This window comes from Dermacentor albipictus, chromosome 9 (assembly GCF_038994185.2).
Source record: "Dermacentor albipictus isolate Rhodes 1998 colony chromosome 9, USDA_Dalb.pri_finalv2, whole genome shotgun sequence".
Classification (NCBI taxonomy): domain Eukaryota; kingdom Metazoa; phylum Arthropoda; class Arachnida; order Ixodida; family Ixodidae; genus Dermacentor; species Dermacentor albipictus.
In genome coordinates this window covers 111,198,730-111,215,680 of record NC_091829.1, presented here as the reverse complement: position 1 = coordinate 111,215,680, position 16,951 = coordinate 111,198,730, and the positions used below count along the sequence as shown (strand labels likewise).

The 16,951-nt window shown below is 45.0% G+C and overlaps 1 protein-coding gene across 1 annotated transcript in view; it reads right to left on the bottom strand.

Annotated features, from left to right (window-relative positions):
* The window catches only part of LOC139050183 (sphingomyelin phosphodiesterase-like), a 46,326-nt gene extending 32,316 nt beyond the window's left edge, over window positions 1-14,010 (bottom strand). The window contains exons 1-5 of the mRNA XM_070526390.1: window positions 13,990-14,010; window positions 12,368-12,562; window positions 8,402-8,557; window positions 3,800-4,030; window positions 2,142-2,311 (exon numbers count right to left, since the gene is read on the bottom strand). Coding sequence (XP_070382491.1) covers window positions 2,142-2,311; window positions 3,800-4,030; window positions 8,402-8,557; window positions 12,368-12,562; window positions 13,990-14,010 — 773 coding nt within the window. The remainder of the gene's footprint in view (window positions 1-2,141; window positions 2,312-3,799; window positions 4,031-8,401; window positions 8,558-12,367; window positions 12,563-13,989) is intronic.
* Between the last annotated feature and the right edge of the window lie 2,941 nt (window positions 14,011-16,951).

The following is a 16,951-nucleotide window of genomic DNA, read 5'->3' as shown; positions in this document are numbered from 1 at the left end:
AATGCGTCCGTGTGCATTGGTTTCTCCGCCAATTAAGTCGGCCCAATTCACACAGCGTCTTTTTCGCAAGCGTTTCAATGGTCTGCCACCATCGCTAATGTTGTGCTCATTGTGAGTGCTGTCTTGTACTTCTTCATCGCGGGGCATTATACTGCATGTAGAAACTTTCTTATCAAAACCAACCTACGTTCATCGATGCTTTCGTAGAGTGTATCGTAAAATACTGCTGGTTTTACTAATCCCATTCAGATGCAGCTCATATCTGAAACTGAGAGCACGTAACTTATAGATGTGTGAATACCAAAGTTTGGCATATCAACCCACCAATCCTTAGCATTCGTTTCAAGAATTTACATTTCAAAATTTTGTATTTTTATTTCTGTCTACTATACGAGATAAGACTTATCGGACTGTACATCGCAAAAGATCAATGTAAGCAGTGACTGTTCTCAATAACTGCAGTTAGAGAGCAGCAGTCGTTGTGGCAGGCAGCTATTTCTTTACCAAATGTAGGAAGCGAACAACTCCTGCTCAATGATTTCCAGACATTCAGTAAAGATTTCTCACCTTTAGATTGCGCAAGAATTCGCACACTTGATAGAGGCAAGGCAAATATTTATTCAAGGTCGTTATGTTTGCATTCGTTTCGATGATGTGCACTACTCTAAGTATAAACATAGACTACTTAAAAAGCCCAACGCTTTTTTTTAGTCTACAGACGCGCTATTCCGTGGTTTTATTAATGCCACTGTTACTGCGCAGCGGATACGATCACTTTTCTGATGTTTCCTCCTTTACAAGCTCCTCGATTGCGGCACATCCTGTTGCGAATGGTATCACATGCATCACACAATGTATATGTGCCTATTCTTCATCAAACTATCCTGATGTAACCCTCATATTTTAAGTCATTTGGAAGTAAAGTACTATACTCTGTGTTAGAAAGTCGTTTTTGTCGAATATCCGTATTCTAATAATTCAAATGTTCACTATTCCACCCGCCACAATGTATCTTCAGTTTTCATTGCCATCATCATGAAAGCTATTAATTGCAAAGCTGGGTCACCATCTTGTGCGGCAGGCATGTACATTACCAAACACAGTATCATTAGCAATGAAGAGGATTTTGGTTCTCCTCTGGGGTTGAAATAGTACTGGTCTTTAGTATTCCAATTTCTATCTGCTCCTTCGGTTTTGAATTTTTCTTGGTTATAGTGGAACACGTTCTCATAAGCTTTTCCAAGTATGAACAGAAAATACATGCATTGAGGTCAGCACTGAATCGCCTTGATTGTAATTGCAGCATAGAAAAGTTGCACGGGCCTTGGAGTAAGGCGTCATTACATTGATCCGTTCCAAAAGCCTCAGTAACCTTTATTGAACGTGATCTTGCATATATGTATTAGACGTAGCATGTTCTTTATTGATTAACCTGAGTCCCATTGAAGAAACAACAAGACGGGTCATTTTGTTGCTCTTCTTTTTCTGAATTGTCTGCTTAGCGCGCTAAAAAAAGGGCTTTATTCCACGAATAATTTTTTTTCAAATAACCTTGTTCTGTCATCCTTTGATCATTGAACAATTTGTGGTCTCTGTAAAATCAGCTGATACAATATTCGCCCAAATTTTAAATTCTACATTATTAAATAAATAAATAATTGCGCTGTTCGAGGGCCCTTAACTGCATATATTGCTCTCACAGTTCAAGAACTGTGGATTCCTTGTCAAATTCAAGTCTCCTACTGTTTAGACAATTTATACTTGCCACAAGACACATCGCGCATTTGCTTTATATTTGGTTCGGTTCCAAAGTAGCTGATCGTAAGATTCCTACATTGACAGAACAATTTTCTACTCTCTTCCGTCACGCAAGCTGACAACACACTGTCGAGAGTCGGTAATCATGGCGCACAGCAGAAGAGCACGAAATCGCTGGTTCGAAGGCGCCACTGTAGCTGGCATATTCCGGTACGGGACTATGCGTATCATCAATTGCCATGCAAGCAAAGGAGGCGCAGGCGGAAAATTTAACTAATAATTAGCCCTCTTCTACAGCATTTCTATGACGTCGCATGGAGAGTGAAACAGTAAAACATTCTTGTCCTTATTAAAAGACCATCCGGTATTGACAACATGCTCACCAGTTGGCAGGGTGTGCCTCGTGGTTTCCGACTGCAGGGAAGACTGGCACGCCAGGCAGGAACTTTGCGATCGCGTCCGCCGTGTACTTTGTCACAGCGATGTTACCTTCCCGAGACGTGTTCCACACGTCGTGGGGGACCATGTCGCCTGTCCATATGACGTAATCCACCTGTGACGTGGCATCCTTATCAGTACGGCTTATACATGTGCTCACTGCGTGGTGTATTCAGCAGTCAATAGTAGAGTGCACTTGTCTCTTTTCCTGTTTTCGTCGTCCTGGAATTTTGCGAACGGTCCATGCAATAACTGGGACATGACAAAGGTGTCCCGAAACATGAAAACTTGATTTGATGTTTAGCGGACAAACAAGCCAAACGTCAGTCTGGAGCATTTACTGTGCAAACGACATTTCGAAAAGAGAACCTGTCTTGCTCAGGGGCTGCTAGCAACTGCTATAAGCCCCTAATTCAACATTCCCGTCGTTAGTATGAGAGCTCAGTCTCGAATTGTACAGCGCTAATGTCGAGAGCGAGCCATCAGCGTAGCTTGAATCTGACAAAAAACTGCATCCTTGCATGTACCTGTCTCAGAGCCTTAGGTTTAACTAGGTAGACTCCTTCAAAAGCAAGTGTCGTTGCAGGGGTCAATTTGTCTTCATCCGAGAATCGCAGCGCAGAATCCTAGCGAGGCCAGTGCAGTCTACCCAAGGCCAAACAAAGACGCCAGAATATGGTAGCCCAGCACGAAATTAGTTGACAACCTGGTACTTGGAAAGCATAAAATAACACTTGAATCAAACGACTTCTGCCGAAATCTAAGGGGTGAAGGACGCTTCGTGACAGAAATTTCTTTTTTGAGTCGAGACTTCTTGTCACAGAACTCGTCCACTTCGGTAACGTTCACAGATTCGTAGTACAGCAGCTGTCTTAAAGTTTGTCACCGGTGACACTGACTTCGGCGACCTGAAGTCGGTCAATAGCATCAGCCGTGCCTCCGTTCGTCTTCATTTGAGCAACACCTTTCTGCGCGTGACCTCGGTTAAGTTGGAGAACTCTAGCCCGTGTCACGCTCCCTGTGGGTATAGAATAAGCTTATAGTGATGATGTTTATAACGTATTTTGTCTACTTTTTCAGTGCACATATTGCAGTTAGAAAATTCGAGCTAGTCTATGCTCAAGGCCGCACAACGCCTGCTTACTTGCGTTTGTGGGACCATTGGGCATATTCCAATAAATAGCATTCCTCTGTATGTCCTTGCGACCTGCATTGTTCCAAGTGGTTTTATTTTCCCAGATGTATTTGCTATATACTGGTTATACAGCCATTGTGCACCCTTTGTTGTAGGATGCAAGATATGTTCCCCAATAGGTTTATGTAATTTATGTGCTTCTTGGTATATAGGCGTAATCCTCGTATCAATGTTGGCTACTCGTATTTTTTTCGAATTGCTCCTGTTTGTGTTCAACGACCCCACTACTGTCTCATTTCGCGGCCCGGGGCGTAGGCCTCGTCAGGCAACACACTTTGCTTCTTTGTTTTTGCATCAATTCGTTGGCATGATACCTTGTACATGTATACACGTCTGAATAAAGTCAAAGTCAGGCAATATAATGGCAAGAGAATGGAACATCGGATGCAGGCTCCGACGAGAACTCGCCTTGTGGTAATCGCGCACCGTCTGCAGCATGTTTTCGAACGTCTTGGCCGGCAGGTCGCACTTGCGCAAGGCACCCCAGTGTCCAGCGGGGACGTTCGCCAGCCAGTGCGCCTTGCCGTTTTCCTCGTGGCAGCAGAGAGGCTCGGGGCAATCGGCACGGCTGCCTTCCGAGTAGCGCAGGTCCACGTGCGTGTCAGTGAGGTGCAGGAAGCGCAACCTCGGGGCGCCCGCCTATCCGGGAGCCGAAATAAAGAGAACACACAAATATTTTATACAACCGATAATGATTGCAAGAGCTCTGTTTGACGACACTGAAACTTCTCTCATTCACGTTTCAGAGGGCGTGAAGTGCAGGTTTCGGTCGTTCTGCAAGAACGACGTTAGTTCTTTACGTTCTTCCTTACAAAACACACTGTCATAATCCACGTTTGGTTCCGTTTTAATTCCTGTTTTAAAGCCATTTCCAAGTACAGCTGTCTAGAACTGTAGCCGAAGAGTAGCCGAACTGTATCCGTATTAACAAAATTTGGCGTGAAACTGGTCTGTCACCGGCTTTGACTTCCGAGTGCCGACGAGCGTTCATGGACGCACAGGTGCATGCAGCCAGCGGTTGATCAGGTATGGTTGGTTTTTCGCTATAATCTCTCGTCCCCTTTTTCTTTCAAGGCATTCGAACAAAAGAATAGCTAGTACAGCTGGGGTGACTTTTGGCAGAACAAAACCAAAATGCGCAAAGGCACGCCCACAAAAAAAAAGGGGGGGGGAAGACATTTTCATGGTGCCATGAACAGGAAATATGGAGCGCCCTTTTGTGCCCTGCATCCTCACACTTATGGGCGCCACGACCCTAAAAAAAGTCGTAGGCCTGCGCGGCACACACAGCACAGTCACAACGTAATCCGGAGTAGCGCCTCCATAGGAGTTTCATTTTCGGCAGCACACATGAGAGGGTTAGTACTTTGCGAGGGGGCGCCATAGCTTGTACTGAAGAGTAAACACAGGTATCGAGACGACGCGGCACATTGCTTGACCCGTGGTACGATACGATGCGGTTGATGCTGATCATCATCATCATCATCATCATCCTTTATATGCATTCCTTTTGAAACGAGGCGGTGACAAACAGTCACCTAGCCTGCTTGAGTTGACCAGGTCCAGCTACGTGCAACATGCAACTGTTACATGCAACTGCTACATGTGGGAATACTTGGTGGAATACAACGCAACTTCAATGCAAAATTTGCACGTATCGACGCTACCCGAAGTGCATGCCAAAGTCGTGACAAGTGGCATGATAGGACGGTAATGATGATAATTATGATCATGATTGAGTGGCATCCCCTTTGAAACGGACCGGTGACAAACACTTACGCACCCTGCTTTATTTACTCAGATATTCTATACATGTTTTTCATTCCGGCATTTTTGTGTACATCTCCTTAAGCTTCTTTTTCTTGCTCAAACCTTCTCCATCTTCCTTGTACCACTACCCAGGAACATGGCGTGCCACATGGTGTAATAATATGCAACTGCAATGCAACGTGTACACATATCGACGCTACCTGGCGGGTGTCACATCGCGATACAGGTGGCACGATACCATGCTAATGATGATGATCATTATAAAGATTTATTGGTGCCCCTTTGAAACGAGGCGGCGACAAATAGTCACCTGTCCAGCTCAATTTTATATGGTGTACTGTACATCTTTTTCCTTCTAGCATTTTTGTGTCCATCTCCTTATTATCATGTGTCTTCCTCAAACATTTCCTCTCTACCTTGTACCTCTACCAGTAAACTGCTACATGGCGTGCCACTAGGTGCAATAATATGCAACTGCAATGCAAAGTGTGCACCTATTGACGCTACGTGACGTGCATCTCACATCGCGTGTCTCCTCGGGTCCTAGGACGCGTGTATAGCGCATTTTCCCGCTACAAGCTAGCAAGTGCAGTCGCGGGTCAGTGGGAGAGTAGCCGACTCCCGGGCAGCGGGCACGGCTTCGATCCGGGCAGAAACTGGGAATTTTTTTCTCATTCTCGGCGATAGCTGCGACGCACACCGGAAGCGGCGGATACCATCGCCAACCGAAACAGCTTTTAGAATGAGTCCATTACAGCTTACACTGTAAAAGGCAAGAATAACGAAAGTAGCACTACGCACACATTAGCTCGCGCCATGCAAGTGAGAGCTTCCGGCACTTCCTTAGACACGGCTTGTCGTTTGCTGGAAAAGCGTCGCCAGCTACACCGCGGGAGCTCCTCCACGCCTGGACACCGCCCCTGTCACATGCTCCTCGCGTCACTGCACGTGGACGCATTACCATTGGTCAGATGCTGTCGACGCTGGCAATTTTTTTCTTAATGGCAGCGGCACGCGCCTGCCCGAATTGGGGGCTACCTCGACGACCGCTGGGTCTCTTCTGAGCCAAAGTAGCTATCATATGAAACAGGCTTTAGGCTATAGAAGTAATTAAGGTGTGAGGCCGGCCTAATTGCTAATCAATGAGGATGGGCTGGGCTCAACTACTGCAACCACTGCGGACAAAGGACGGAAACGAGCGATGAATGCAACTGTTCTTTTCGCCATCATGAAATAAAACAGCGCGCAAGACCGAGGGTGGATAAAACGTGGTTCCTGTCTGTCTTTTGTCTGCAGTCGTACTGTGTTTATCATCATTAGGCATTAGAAGCCTTCAAATATTCGGTCAGTCACTTTAGGAAAATACGTCAAATTGGTCATCTATTGTATTAAACTAGTGCATCTTTATGAACGTTTCGTAAGTACTTCTGTATTGTGAGTGTAGTGTTATTATCATCAGCCGCAGCATCAGCATCATCAGCCTGTTTTATGTCCACTGTAGGACGAAGGCCTCTCCCTGCGATCTCCAATTACCCCTATCCTGCGCCAGCCAATTCCAACTGACGCCCGCGAATTTCTTAATTTCTTCGCTCCACCTAGTCTTCTGCCGTCCTCGACTGCGCTTCTTTTCTCTTGACACCGATTCCGTAACCCTAATAGTCCGCCGGTCATCTAACTGGTGCATTACATGACCTGCCCCGCTCCATTTTTCTTTCTCTTGATGTCAATTAGAATATCGTCTTCACCCATTTGCTCACTGATCCAGACCGCTATCTTTGTGTCTCGTAACGTTATGCCTAGCAATCTTCATTCCATCGCTCTTTGCGCGGTGCTATACTTGTTCTCAAGCTTCTTTGTCAGTCTCCAAGTCTCTTCCCCCTATGTCATCACTGGTAAAATGCACCGATTGTACACCTTCCATTCAATGATAATGGTAAACTTCCAGTCAGGAGCTGACAACGCAGCGTTACGACAATTACGTGCATATAACGTACGTGCTTTCGAATCCCTCAACAACTGCCACTCACGCCAGACCCATGGCTTTGGCAGACCCAACTTTCTGCACGACCAACCTTAAATAATAGAACATTGTTGTTATTTCTTATTATTTCTTATTAGAGCTTTGTCTTTTTTCCTGTGCGAAGAGTGCGTAGGCAGCACCTCGTACTTCTGTCACGCGACGCTCAGAACTCAACATGCATATAGACCCATTGATCAGGACACGAGAACGCATCCTTTCTGAAATCTCACGTCTTCATATGACGTGCGGCTGTTGGCATGGATGATCTTGCTTTTCAGAATGCGCTCATTTCTGCTCACAACACTGCAGAGAACACTATGATGGCGAACCGAATACTGCATAAGTGAGATTGACGACGTGCATAAGCTGCGTCGCACGTTATATATACGCTGAGAACTTTGGCATTGCAGGAATATAGTTCCTTGCATTTAGCGAAAACTTGCTCCGCCGTGTTGTAGGCATGACAGTGCTAGGATGCGGGGGATTGAGATCGGCATTATTCTCCTAGATCCAAGACACGTAAGCAAAAGAACGTGTAAAATGCCGCATTTTTTCTACATTATTACGTGAACCTGCATTAGTTCTGTAAACCCACGAGAGCTCGTCCTCGGTTGTGAAGTTGTGTCAAACGGGAACAGTGCCGGCGGCTGATAAACTTTAATGAAAAAGTACCCGGTTCGCACTCAGTATTCCTCAGTTTCAATGGTCTGTTTCATTTGCCTCAGTTGTTCGTTGAATTTATTGCGAGTACACGGTAACAAAAAACCGTATCACGGGCAAACTAAGACGTTATATGGCTATTTGATCTTAAGAAACCATATCTCCTCTGAAACAACATTCGAAACAAGCCTCGCGCGCCCACTTACTGACATCCCCATGGTAGCACCGCGGCCGTTTCGAAACTTGCGAGCCTAGAGAGTGGCGCCGTATTTACTCTAGATAATATTGTCAGAAACTCTACGATTGATAACACGGGTATTCTCCGTTATCTAGTAGAATTGCGACCGTGAGTGTGACGTCATGCATTTGTTTTGTCCTCATCTCGCCACTTACGATCATTTACTCGTATGTTGTTACCTTTCGCATTTGCCCTTTCCTTCATTAAAGTATCAAGTTAGAAGCATGCTCTTCAGGCTAACCTTTCCATCGTCAAAGCTATCTCTCTCTCTCACGTAGTAGAACTACGTAAAGAGGCGCTCCGCGATGGCCGGTTACCGTACCTTCGGTCTCGGAGGCACAGGATCGGGCTTCCTGGTATTGGGCAGCACGATGGTCCAGTTGAACGGTGTCTTGTCGCTACACTGTTCGCCCAGCGCCAAGCTGCACACTTCCTTGGCGCTCAGCGTGGTCTGCTTGCTGACGTAGAAGAACTCATCCTGCGCCCAGAAAAAATATTGAGCCGAGCCAAAATTTCGCGATGCAAGGAAATCCGCCGCACAAAGCCAGCTGAACTAAATTTTAATCGGAAATAGCTAAAGGGACACTAAAGTGAAACAAATCAGTTTAGACTAATAAACCATTGTTCGAGAACCCTGCAGGCAGTCATTTCAAAAATATAGCTTGGTTATTCTTTGAGAAAATGAAGGTTCAAGTGTCATTATGTGAATTTCGGGCTGAAACCCCAGCGCCGGCACGTCAGCGTGACGTCAGAAATTCCAAAGTATGTTTTCGCATTTGGGCCGCGTTGGCTGAATAAAGGTTCCCGAAACTTGCCATGCTTAATATTTGGTTCCTTTAGAACACAATGTAGTCAATCTGTACCGCTATATATAATTAGTAGGCCCTAGAAGATGCCATCAAAATTTAAGACGTCACGGCCCCCAGGCGCGGGAACTTAAGTAGGCGTCGCCACCCGTATTTCGTTCTTCCGCTTTTTCTGGCTTACCAAACGTCTTATTGTTGTAAGAGTGGTGTTTTTGGTGTTGTAGAAAGGTAATTTACTGATGCAGAAGAAATCATTTTTCACTTTAGTGTGTCTTTAGGGTTAGTAATTGTAACGAACGCGCGAAACGATGGTGGCAGGTGTAAAAAAAAAAGTGAGATGGTCTTGCACTCACAGTTATAATGTATACAATGGAAGCGGAATATAACGAACACAGATAAAACAAATTTATTCTCAATATCGAGGGTGCGAACCTTTCTAACCAATACTCCTGTAACATAACTGCTTTATAACCAACTGAGCACTGAATTACAGAAATCGCGGTGTCCGCGGACAGCGCCGTAAAGCTGCCTGTGTGTCCCCATTCAGAGCAGTTATTTAACTTTTTTTACCATACGCTCAAGAAGGCTTGCAAGCGTATACAAAGTGTATCAAAGCTGAGATCCTATCGAGTCGCTTGAGCTAGAGATGCTGAGAAACAGTTTAAAACAGAGGCAAAAATGACCAGAAACAACGTGTAGTTCTCAGTTTAAGAAAAAAAATTAATGATTCATTTATTAGCAGTGTGTGAATTTTTGTAGCATAATGTTTATTTGTTTATAGCAGTGTGTTTGTTTATATCCAAAGATTACATAACTGCTTTTTTTTTTCTTTCATTGAAGATAGCAAATCTGTACGTAAAGAACGCGTAAGAAGAGTTTGCTTTAGTTGGTAAAACGTGAGTTTGGGCATATAGAATCTCTCCATATACCGAACTATATTTACCGCTTAAGAGGAAGCTTTAGCTCGGGCCCAACTCCGGCGCAGCCTATTCAAATACATGTAAAATGCAAAAACATTTTTTCGAGATAACCCCTGGACAGATTTTAATGAAATTTGTTGCATTTGAGAGAGAAAGTTAAATTCTAGTGACTGCTGCAAGCGGAATTTCAATTTAGGGTCTGAATTTTGTTAAAAAGATTTTCCAATATTCGACCGTTTGAAAAAAAAAATAGAAAGACGAAGTTTACAAATTCATAGCTCTGCATCAAAAACAGATATCGTGGTTCTGTAAACGGCATCCATTAGATAATTCAAAATGGACAAATTTGTTATGTCATTTTACATCTTACGTGAATTTGTTACGTTGTTTACAAGGGTTCTGCAAAAGCTGTTTTTCAGTAATGCAAAATTTTTTGCATATTCATGTGTAACATATCAATTTTGGCCGCTTTAGACGTACTATTAGATGGAGTTCACAGAATTGTGATATCATATTTTTTTGCTGAGTTACCGAGGTTTAAACTTGCTAGTTTCGTTTCTTGAAAATTTTCTATTTTGGGCAATTTTTACAAAAAAAAATTGACGACCTAAATCAAAAATCCGAAACCAACAGTCACTAGATTTTAAGTATATCTTTTAAATGCAACAAACCTTGTCAAATTTGTGACATCGGGTGACTGCCCGATGCTTGCGTCGGCGGTGACGCAAACTTGACGTCAGGAGATTAGAATAAAAACATATTGGAATAGTTTTACGTTACAGGGCTCCCTTTCACGTCAGGGTAAAGGGTGTTGACTGCGTAGATAACACTTCTGTTGCCTATATTATGCAGAAAACCAATTTCTGCACGGCTTGTGTTGACATTAGGCAGGCTTGATTTGCCATTCCTCATCCTCCCTCCCGGCCCACTTCCTTTTTTGTGAAGTGTGAACACTGCCTATACATGCGGCTGCGAAAAGAATAAAACCAGTTCACCGGTAGCGCTCTTTTCCGTCTACCTCGTTTTATTACCTATGTTCGTCATTTTATTCGCCCAACTCTTTCTTACATGCCCATGCACCAACTTGCCCAGCAAGAAGTTCTTCTAAATCACCCGCGGCTACTGAGGCAATCTTTGTAGCCCGCTTAGATTGCAAAAGAGTTAATATCAATTATGCAATTCCTTTTTGGTATTCTTATGATTGTATTCACTGTGTCCGGCAAATGCTGTAAAGTAGTCTCAGGAAACCTTCAAGCAGTTGTTCGCCTTAAGGAACTTTGTACGTAGTATGATTTCTTTGTGTGTGTGTGTGTGTGTGTGTGTGTGTGTGTGTGTGTGTGTGTGTGTGTGTGTGTGTGTGTGTGTGGGTGTGTGTGTGTGTGTGTGTGTGTGTGTTTGTGTGTGTGTGTTTGTGTGTGTGTGTGCGTGTGTGTGTGTGTGCGTGCGTGCGTGCGTGTTGTTGTTGTTGTTGTTGTTGTTGTTGTTGTGAAATATTCATTTGGAAGTCCACGCACTAAGTGCGTATAGTGTTGGCGTGCTAAAATGCGTCTCTCGCCGTTAAATGTGCGCAGCTAAACCTCTCTTATTCTAACTCAGAGAAACTTGCTTGAGAAACTAACGCATAAGCACAAATTAGACAAGGGCCAGAGCTACTGAGAGCTGTTTATTAGCCGAAGGCAACTATCCAATGTGCGCTCAAGTTCACTACGTATTAAGAACCTCTGTGTTAAAAAACTGCGCAAGTCGGAAAACAAGCTCGTGGTAAAAACTTCTTGAAATAATTTCTTGGGTTCCCTTTCCATTTATCACGTTTTTGTTGTTTTTGTTTTCCCATGTACGTCATCTAGCTACGCTCTGTTATCACTTTTAACTTCGTTCGCCTGCAGGAGCATGTGCAACAAGATGCGTGTACTACTAAACCATTTTTCGCAATAATATTCGAGCTGATCGATAGCGCCGGAATTGTGTTGCTCGCCTTAGTCCTTGTATTCACTGTGATGGTAATTTTTACCGTGCACCATCGAAGAACAGCATTCAGAAATTCATACTCGTCGAGAATACGGCGATGTAAGTGCACTAACACATTGCACATACATAGGTGGATGGCGTTTTGCTATTAGTTGTTTCTTAATAAAACGCATGCTCGTAGCACTGGGGTAGAAAACTGGGCAGGTTAGATTACTTTCATCGTGTAGCAGCCGCAACAAATGAACACGGACAGAAAAAACTTAGTGCCCGTCCACTCCATGAAGGAGGATGACCAGCGAAGGTGTGCATGTGGGCCCCTTCATGGCGAACTGCACCTCCGCAGCGACTCGGCCCGGCATTGCACTGTCTTCGGGATAGGCCCACGTATTAGGCAGTTTTCTGCCTACACACGAACACGATCCTTGGGGAACTAGCCCTTACCAGCTTCGGTGTAAAAAAAGGAAACTCGGCACATGCACGCGCTTGCGTCCCGCCGCCTATTCAGAGAACAGGGCCAACTATAGTCGAATCGTCCGTCACACCCCTCATTCAAACATAGGTGGAGCCCGATCGTTCCAGGAGACGGCTGTGTACCTTGAACTTGTCGACGAGCCCGTCGCAGACGCGGTCCGAGCCAGCGAGCCCGAACGTCTTGCACTCGCTCTTCAGGTTGTCGGCGATCACCTTCTCGGTCAGGCCCCGCCGGATGTCGGTCAGCACGCTACCCGCGGCCCAGCTGCAGATGCCGCAGCTCGGCTTGTGGTTGCCCGAAGAAAGGTAGGACACCTCCTGCGAGCGCCCCGAAAGGCCTGAATGAGCATTTTTTTAACGGCTGAATGCGTGCACGGGGGTACTTGTCGATAGCCGCCGGTAGTGCGCGTCTGTCTACACTGGTAGTTCGTAACCAGTGCAGCTTTGAAGCGAAGCTTTCTTTTCCCGCTTTCCCGGGTTTGACGTAGCTGCTGTCGGTTCGCTCGTAATCTTGCCGGATGTTTCTTTTATTTTTCTTTCAGCCGCACCAAATCTTTAAATATTGCCTGTGCCAAATGCTACATTCCTAACCCTTGAAATAAGTTACTCGATGAGGTGGTCATTTCTTCCATAAGAAATCAAGATACCTAATTGAATAATTACCCCAACTACACTAATTACCATTTAACTAATTACATTACGACACGCATTTGAATCTACGATTTTGGCTAGCGAGATTGCAAGGCACATCGACTTGGAAGGACTTACGAGGATGGCACTTGATTAGAGATATGCGCTGTCAAGATGGGCGTAGATATCCGCGGTTGTTTGACTTCTTTGAGGAAACGCTGTTTTATGCATTGCATTGACGCGCAAGAGCTAGACGAACGTCAATGCATTTCGTAGGAAACTTTGAAAATGAATGTCTTCGAACTGGTGTAGCCCTGAGAATTCCTTCTACTTGGATGCGTCTTGCGAACTCGCCTGTTACAATTTGTAGATTGAAATACGTGTCGTAATGTATTTACTAAAAAAAATAACTAGCGTGATTATTTTATTTGTTCATTAAGCCATCGCAAAGTAATGGCCACCTCATCGAGTAATTTAGATCAAGGTAATTGCGTTACCTGCCACAGGCAATTTTTTAAAAATTGATGAGTTAGAAAAGAAACACCCTATATTGCTGACTTTATGTATAAACGAGAAGAAAGGGGGTTAACAGAGGGGCCCGATTTTTATTAAGCACATCATAACAAGCCATCAAATACTGACACCAAGGACAGCATAGGGGAAATTACTTGTACTGACTACATGAATAAAAGAAATGACAAATTAATGGAAATGAAAGTGGATGAATAAACAACTTGCCGCAGGGAACAATCCCACGTCTTCGCATTACGCGTGCGATGTTCTACCAATCGAGCTACCTTGGCGCCATTTTCCCACCCACTTTCTTGGCAATTTATTTTTTCTACTAGAACCCTGGGAGTGTTAGCCAGCGCCACCACTCACAAACCGGTTGTGGAACATCCTTTCTGCCGCATACGGCGCGAGTACGTTATCGTTTCGGGTATTTCCTTAGTTTTTTTTATTTTCTGTATACATAAAGGACTAGAAGCAAAAATTCTGAAGACGCCTAATTAAGACTTCGATGTGAGACAGCGCTGTTGCCACTTCCTTCGCGACCCGTCCTTCACTATATTGGCCCGCGCTTCAAACCACGAGCAAATCCGTCCCAATCTCACACTCGCCTCTAAGCGCTCCATTAGTGTCACACGATAAGCGCATGGTGGTAGAAAACTGTTTTTTTTTTCCTGCACAATATGAAAATAGCATTTAACTCTGAACTCCGCTCTGTTATTGCCCAAATTTTGCAGCAAGATCGCATTTTATGGTCCGGATCGCCCCACTTGACATTTAGCACTGTTACTTGCCTAGTTTGTCAAAAACAAATATCTGAATTTGTCTTCGTCTGTGCCAGTAATATCTTGCGTGGCTTCCTGAGCTCATGCGCAGACCTTTGTGTGTTTTCCTGCAATGTTTATTCAGCCCTTTTCAGTTCGTTTTGTGACAATGTTTCGTTGGCTATGCGACGACGAACAACCGGCTTCATCTAAAGGCGCGAAGCTATCCTTGAAAGTTAGATCATTAAGAAAAGTAGCACCGCTGTGCCTCCCATCCATATACACCATGTCTGTGCATCTTGGTCACTGTTTAGTAAAGAAATCTCTCCCAAAGCTGTCCAGGGCAATTAAACCAGATCCACAAGGCCAGACAGGCATGCTTTCTTGTTTCTTCTTTTCTTCATTTTAATGTAAAAATGTGATGCCGTTTGCAAGAAAACTATTGGGCCAATAACCGAAGGCCAGAAATGGTTCATTTAAGATAGATCAAGATGCAGTAAACGTAGAGACGCAGTAATACGCAAGACCTTAAACACCCAAAGCGGCAAGGAGAAGTGAACACATGATGGCCAAAAAGGAAACACAAATACAAAATTAGCAAATAAAAGCGGAAAGCAGAAAGGAATAGTCTCAAAACAATAGCAGTTCAAAGATTCAGGACTCAATTGGCAAAAGTGCACTTTGGCAAGCTGCGTCAGGGTATATAGCCACTGTGAAAGTTTCACGACGTACCTCGGCAAATTTCCGCAGCTTCGTGGCCACCTTGTCCAGACTCCCCCTCCAGAACCACTGCCGCGAAACGTCGTTGTGCTCGACTCCTGTCGGGAGGGAAGCCGTCATCGCCACCGCCAGCAGCAGCAACAGCGGCTGCATTATGTTCCTCGTGCTTTGCTGGAAGGAGAAGCACAATAGTCAACTGAAGCAGGGTGCGAGACCGGGCTAGTTGGTATTCCATGCTGAAGCAACTAGCGCAAGCGTTGACACTGGACGCGACAAGTACAAGCGCGAACTTACAACTGGTGTTTATATATACTCTCGCGCCCTTGATTATAAAAAGTTACAGTCGTGCAGGTCTAGATGGTCATCATAAATAAACAACGCAAGAGTATATATACTTACCTTTTTGTAATAGATACCAGTTGTAAGTTTGCGCTTGTCCTTGTCGCCTTTTTAGTGTTCCATGTCCACTCTTGCGCTAGTCATTTCATCATAGTCAAGTTTGTTGCGATATCAATTAGATGGATTCTCCACGCGAATTTTCGCCGTCAACGTGACGTTCCTAGTAAGTACAAGTGCGCTAAGACCGCGCCCCACGTGCTATATGCAATGAGTGCGAGGAAGAGCGTTCGAGCGTTAGACAAAAAGAAGGGTGGCTTGATGACACTAAAGCCCCTCAATTTTCCAAAAGTAGCGCCATTCTTAGATCTTTCCGCCACCCCGCTCACCCAGGCGCTTCCTCTTCCACCCCTCCTGTCGCCCCAGCCTCCTCCGCTCCCCCATTGGCCAATCTGTGTCACGTGAAAGCATGCCCCACGCTTTTGTATATTTTATTCTTTCCGGCGCAGAGCAGGCGCCGCGCTTTTGTATATCTTTTCTTTCCAGCGCTGCGACCCCCATTCTTGGGCCTACGTGACGAAAGTAAGGCTGGCGGTTTGAAGGAGCTCGGTAGTTTTATACAATGTGTTAGGGCCGAGTGCTTAATTGCGATGCCGTGCTGCTGCGCCTACGGTTGCCACAACAGATCCAGTGACGGCAAAAAGCTTTTTGCTTTACCATGCGCCGGGCGCAACGCAAAACGAAGAAAAGTGTGGATTCACAAGATCGGGCGGGCTGACTTCGAGCAAGTGGCAAAGAACGCGCGGATTTGTGAAATAAGTGCCACGGCTCCTCCAACCTCTTCTTTTGACGCCCGTGTCAAAACGGGCCCGTGTCCAGTGCATTGGGAGCGCGTTAAAGAACCCCAGCTGGAAAAAATTAATCCGGAGCCCCCATTATGGCGTGCCTTATGAGATCGTGGTGTTGGGATGTAAAACCCAAGAATCAACTTTTTTTCTGTCCTGTGTGCCTTGACTGTTCCAGTTAACGCAACACTGCTTCCTTGTGAAAACTTACAACGCAAAAGAAAACAGACGCACGTAGTATACAGAGATAAAATTAGCACTTCAACAAGAGTGTTGCTGGTGCCAATGAGGGGAGGGGGATAATTATTTTCTGAACCTCTTTCCAGTTGTCCCATCAAGTTCCTTCTTTCTTTTCTATCAAGTTCTAACCATTTGCACTGTAATAAATAAATAACGATTTCATATGCTGGTACGTTGTTCAAATTATCTATACCGCCTATGTGTGAAAACGTTGCTCATGGCCACCACAACCTGTGCATGAGCTACGTAAATCTGTAAAAGGCGCGGAACAGAAACGGCCCTGCTGCCAGGCATTGCTGACCGCAGACAGTCGGAATCTCTCACGCGCCGGCCGAACAAAAGCATCCTGCAGGTACGTAAATTAACCTACGAAACCACGTGCACATACTTTCACGCTGTCAAAACCTGAAACTCTGGTAATTACTCGCGTGTCTGAGCACACCGCGTGCTTGTGTCGTGCTTCAGCAACACGAACTTTCGACGTGCGCGCGCTTTACGCCTTAAATACGCCTTGAATAATGGTGCTTTTCTCTATTTCTTTTGCAAATCCGACACGACATTCTTAAGGCCAGTTACCGACTGACAAAGCAAGATGTCGATTGAAAAAACTGCTCCGCAGGACTCGAACGAACTTTTCCGCGGATTTCCTCCCGTAGCGTGTA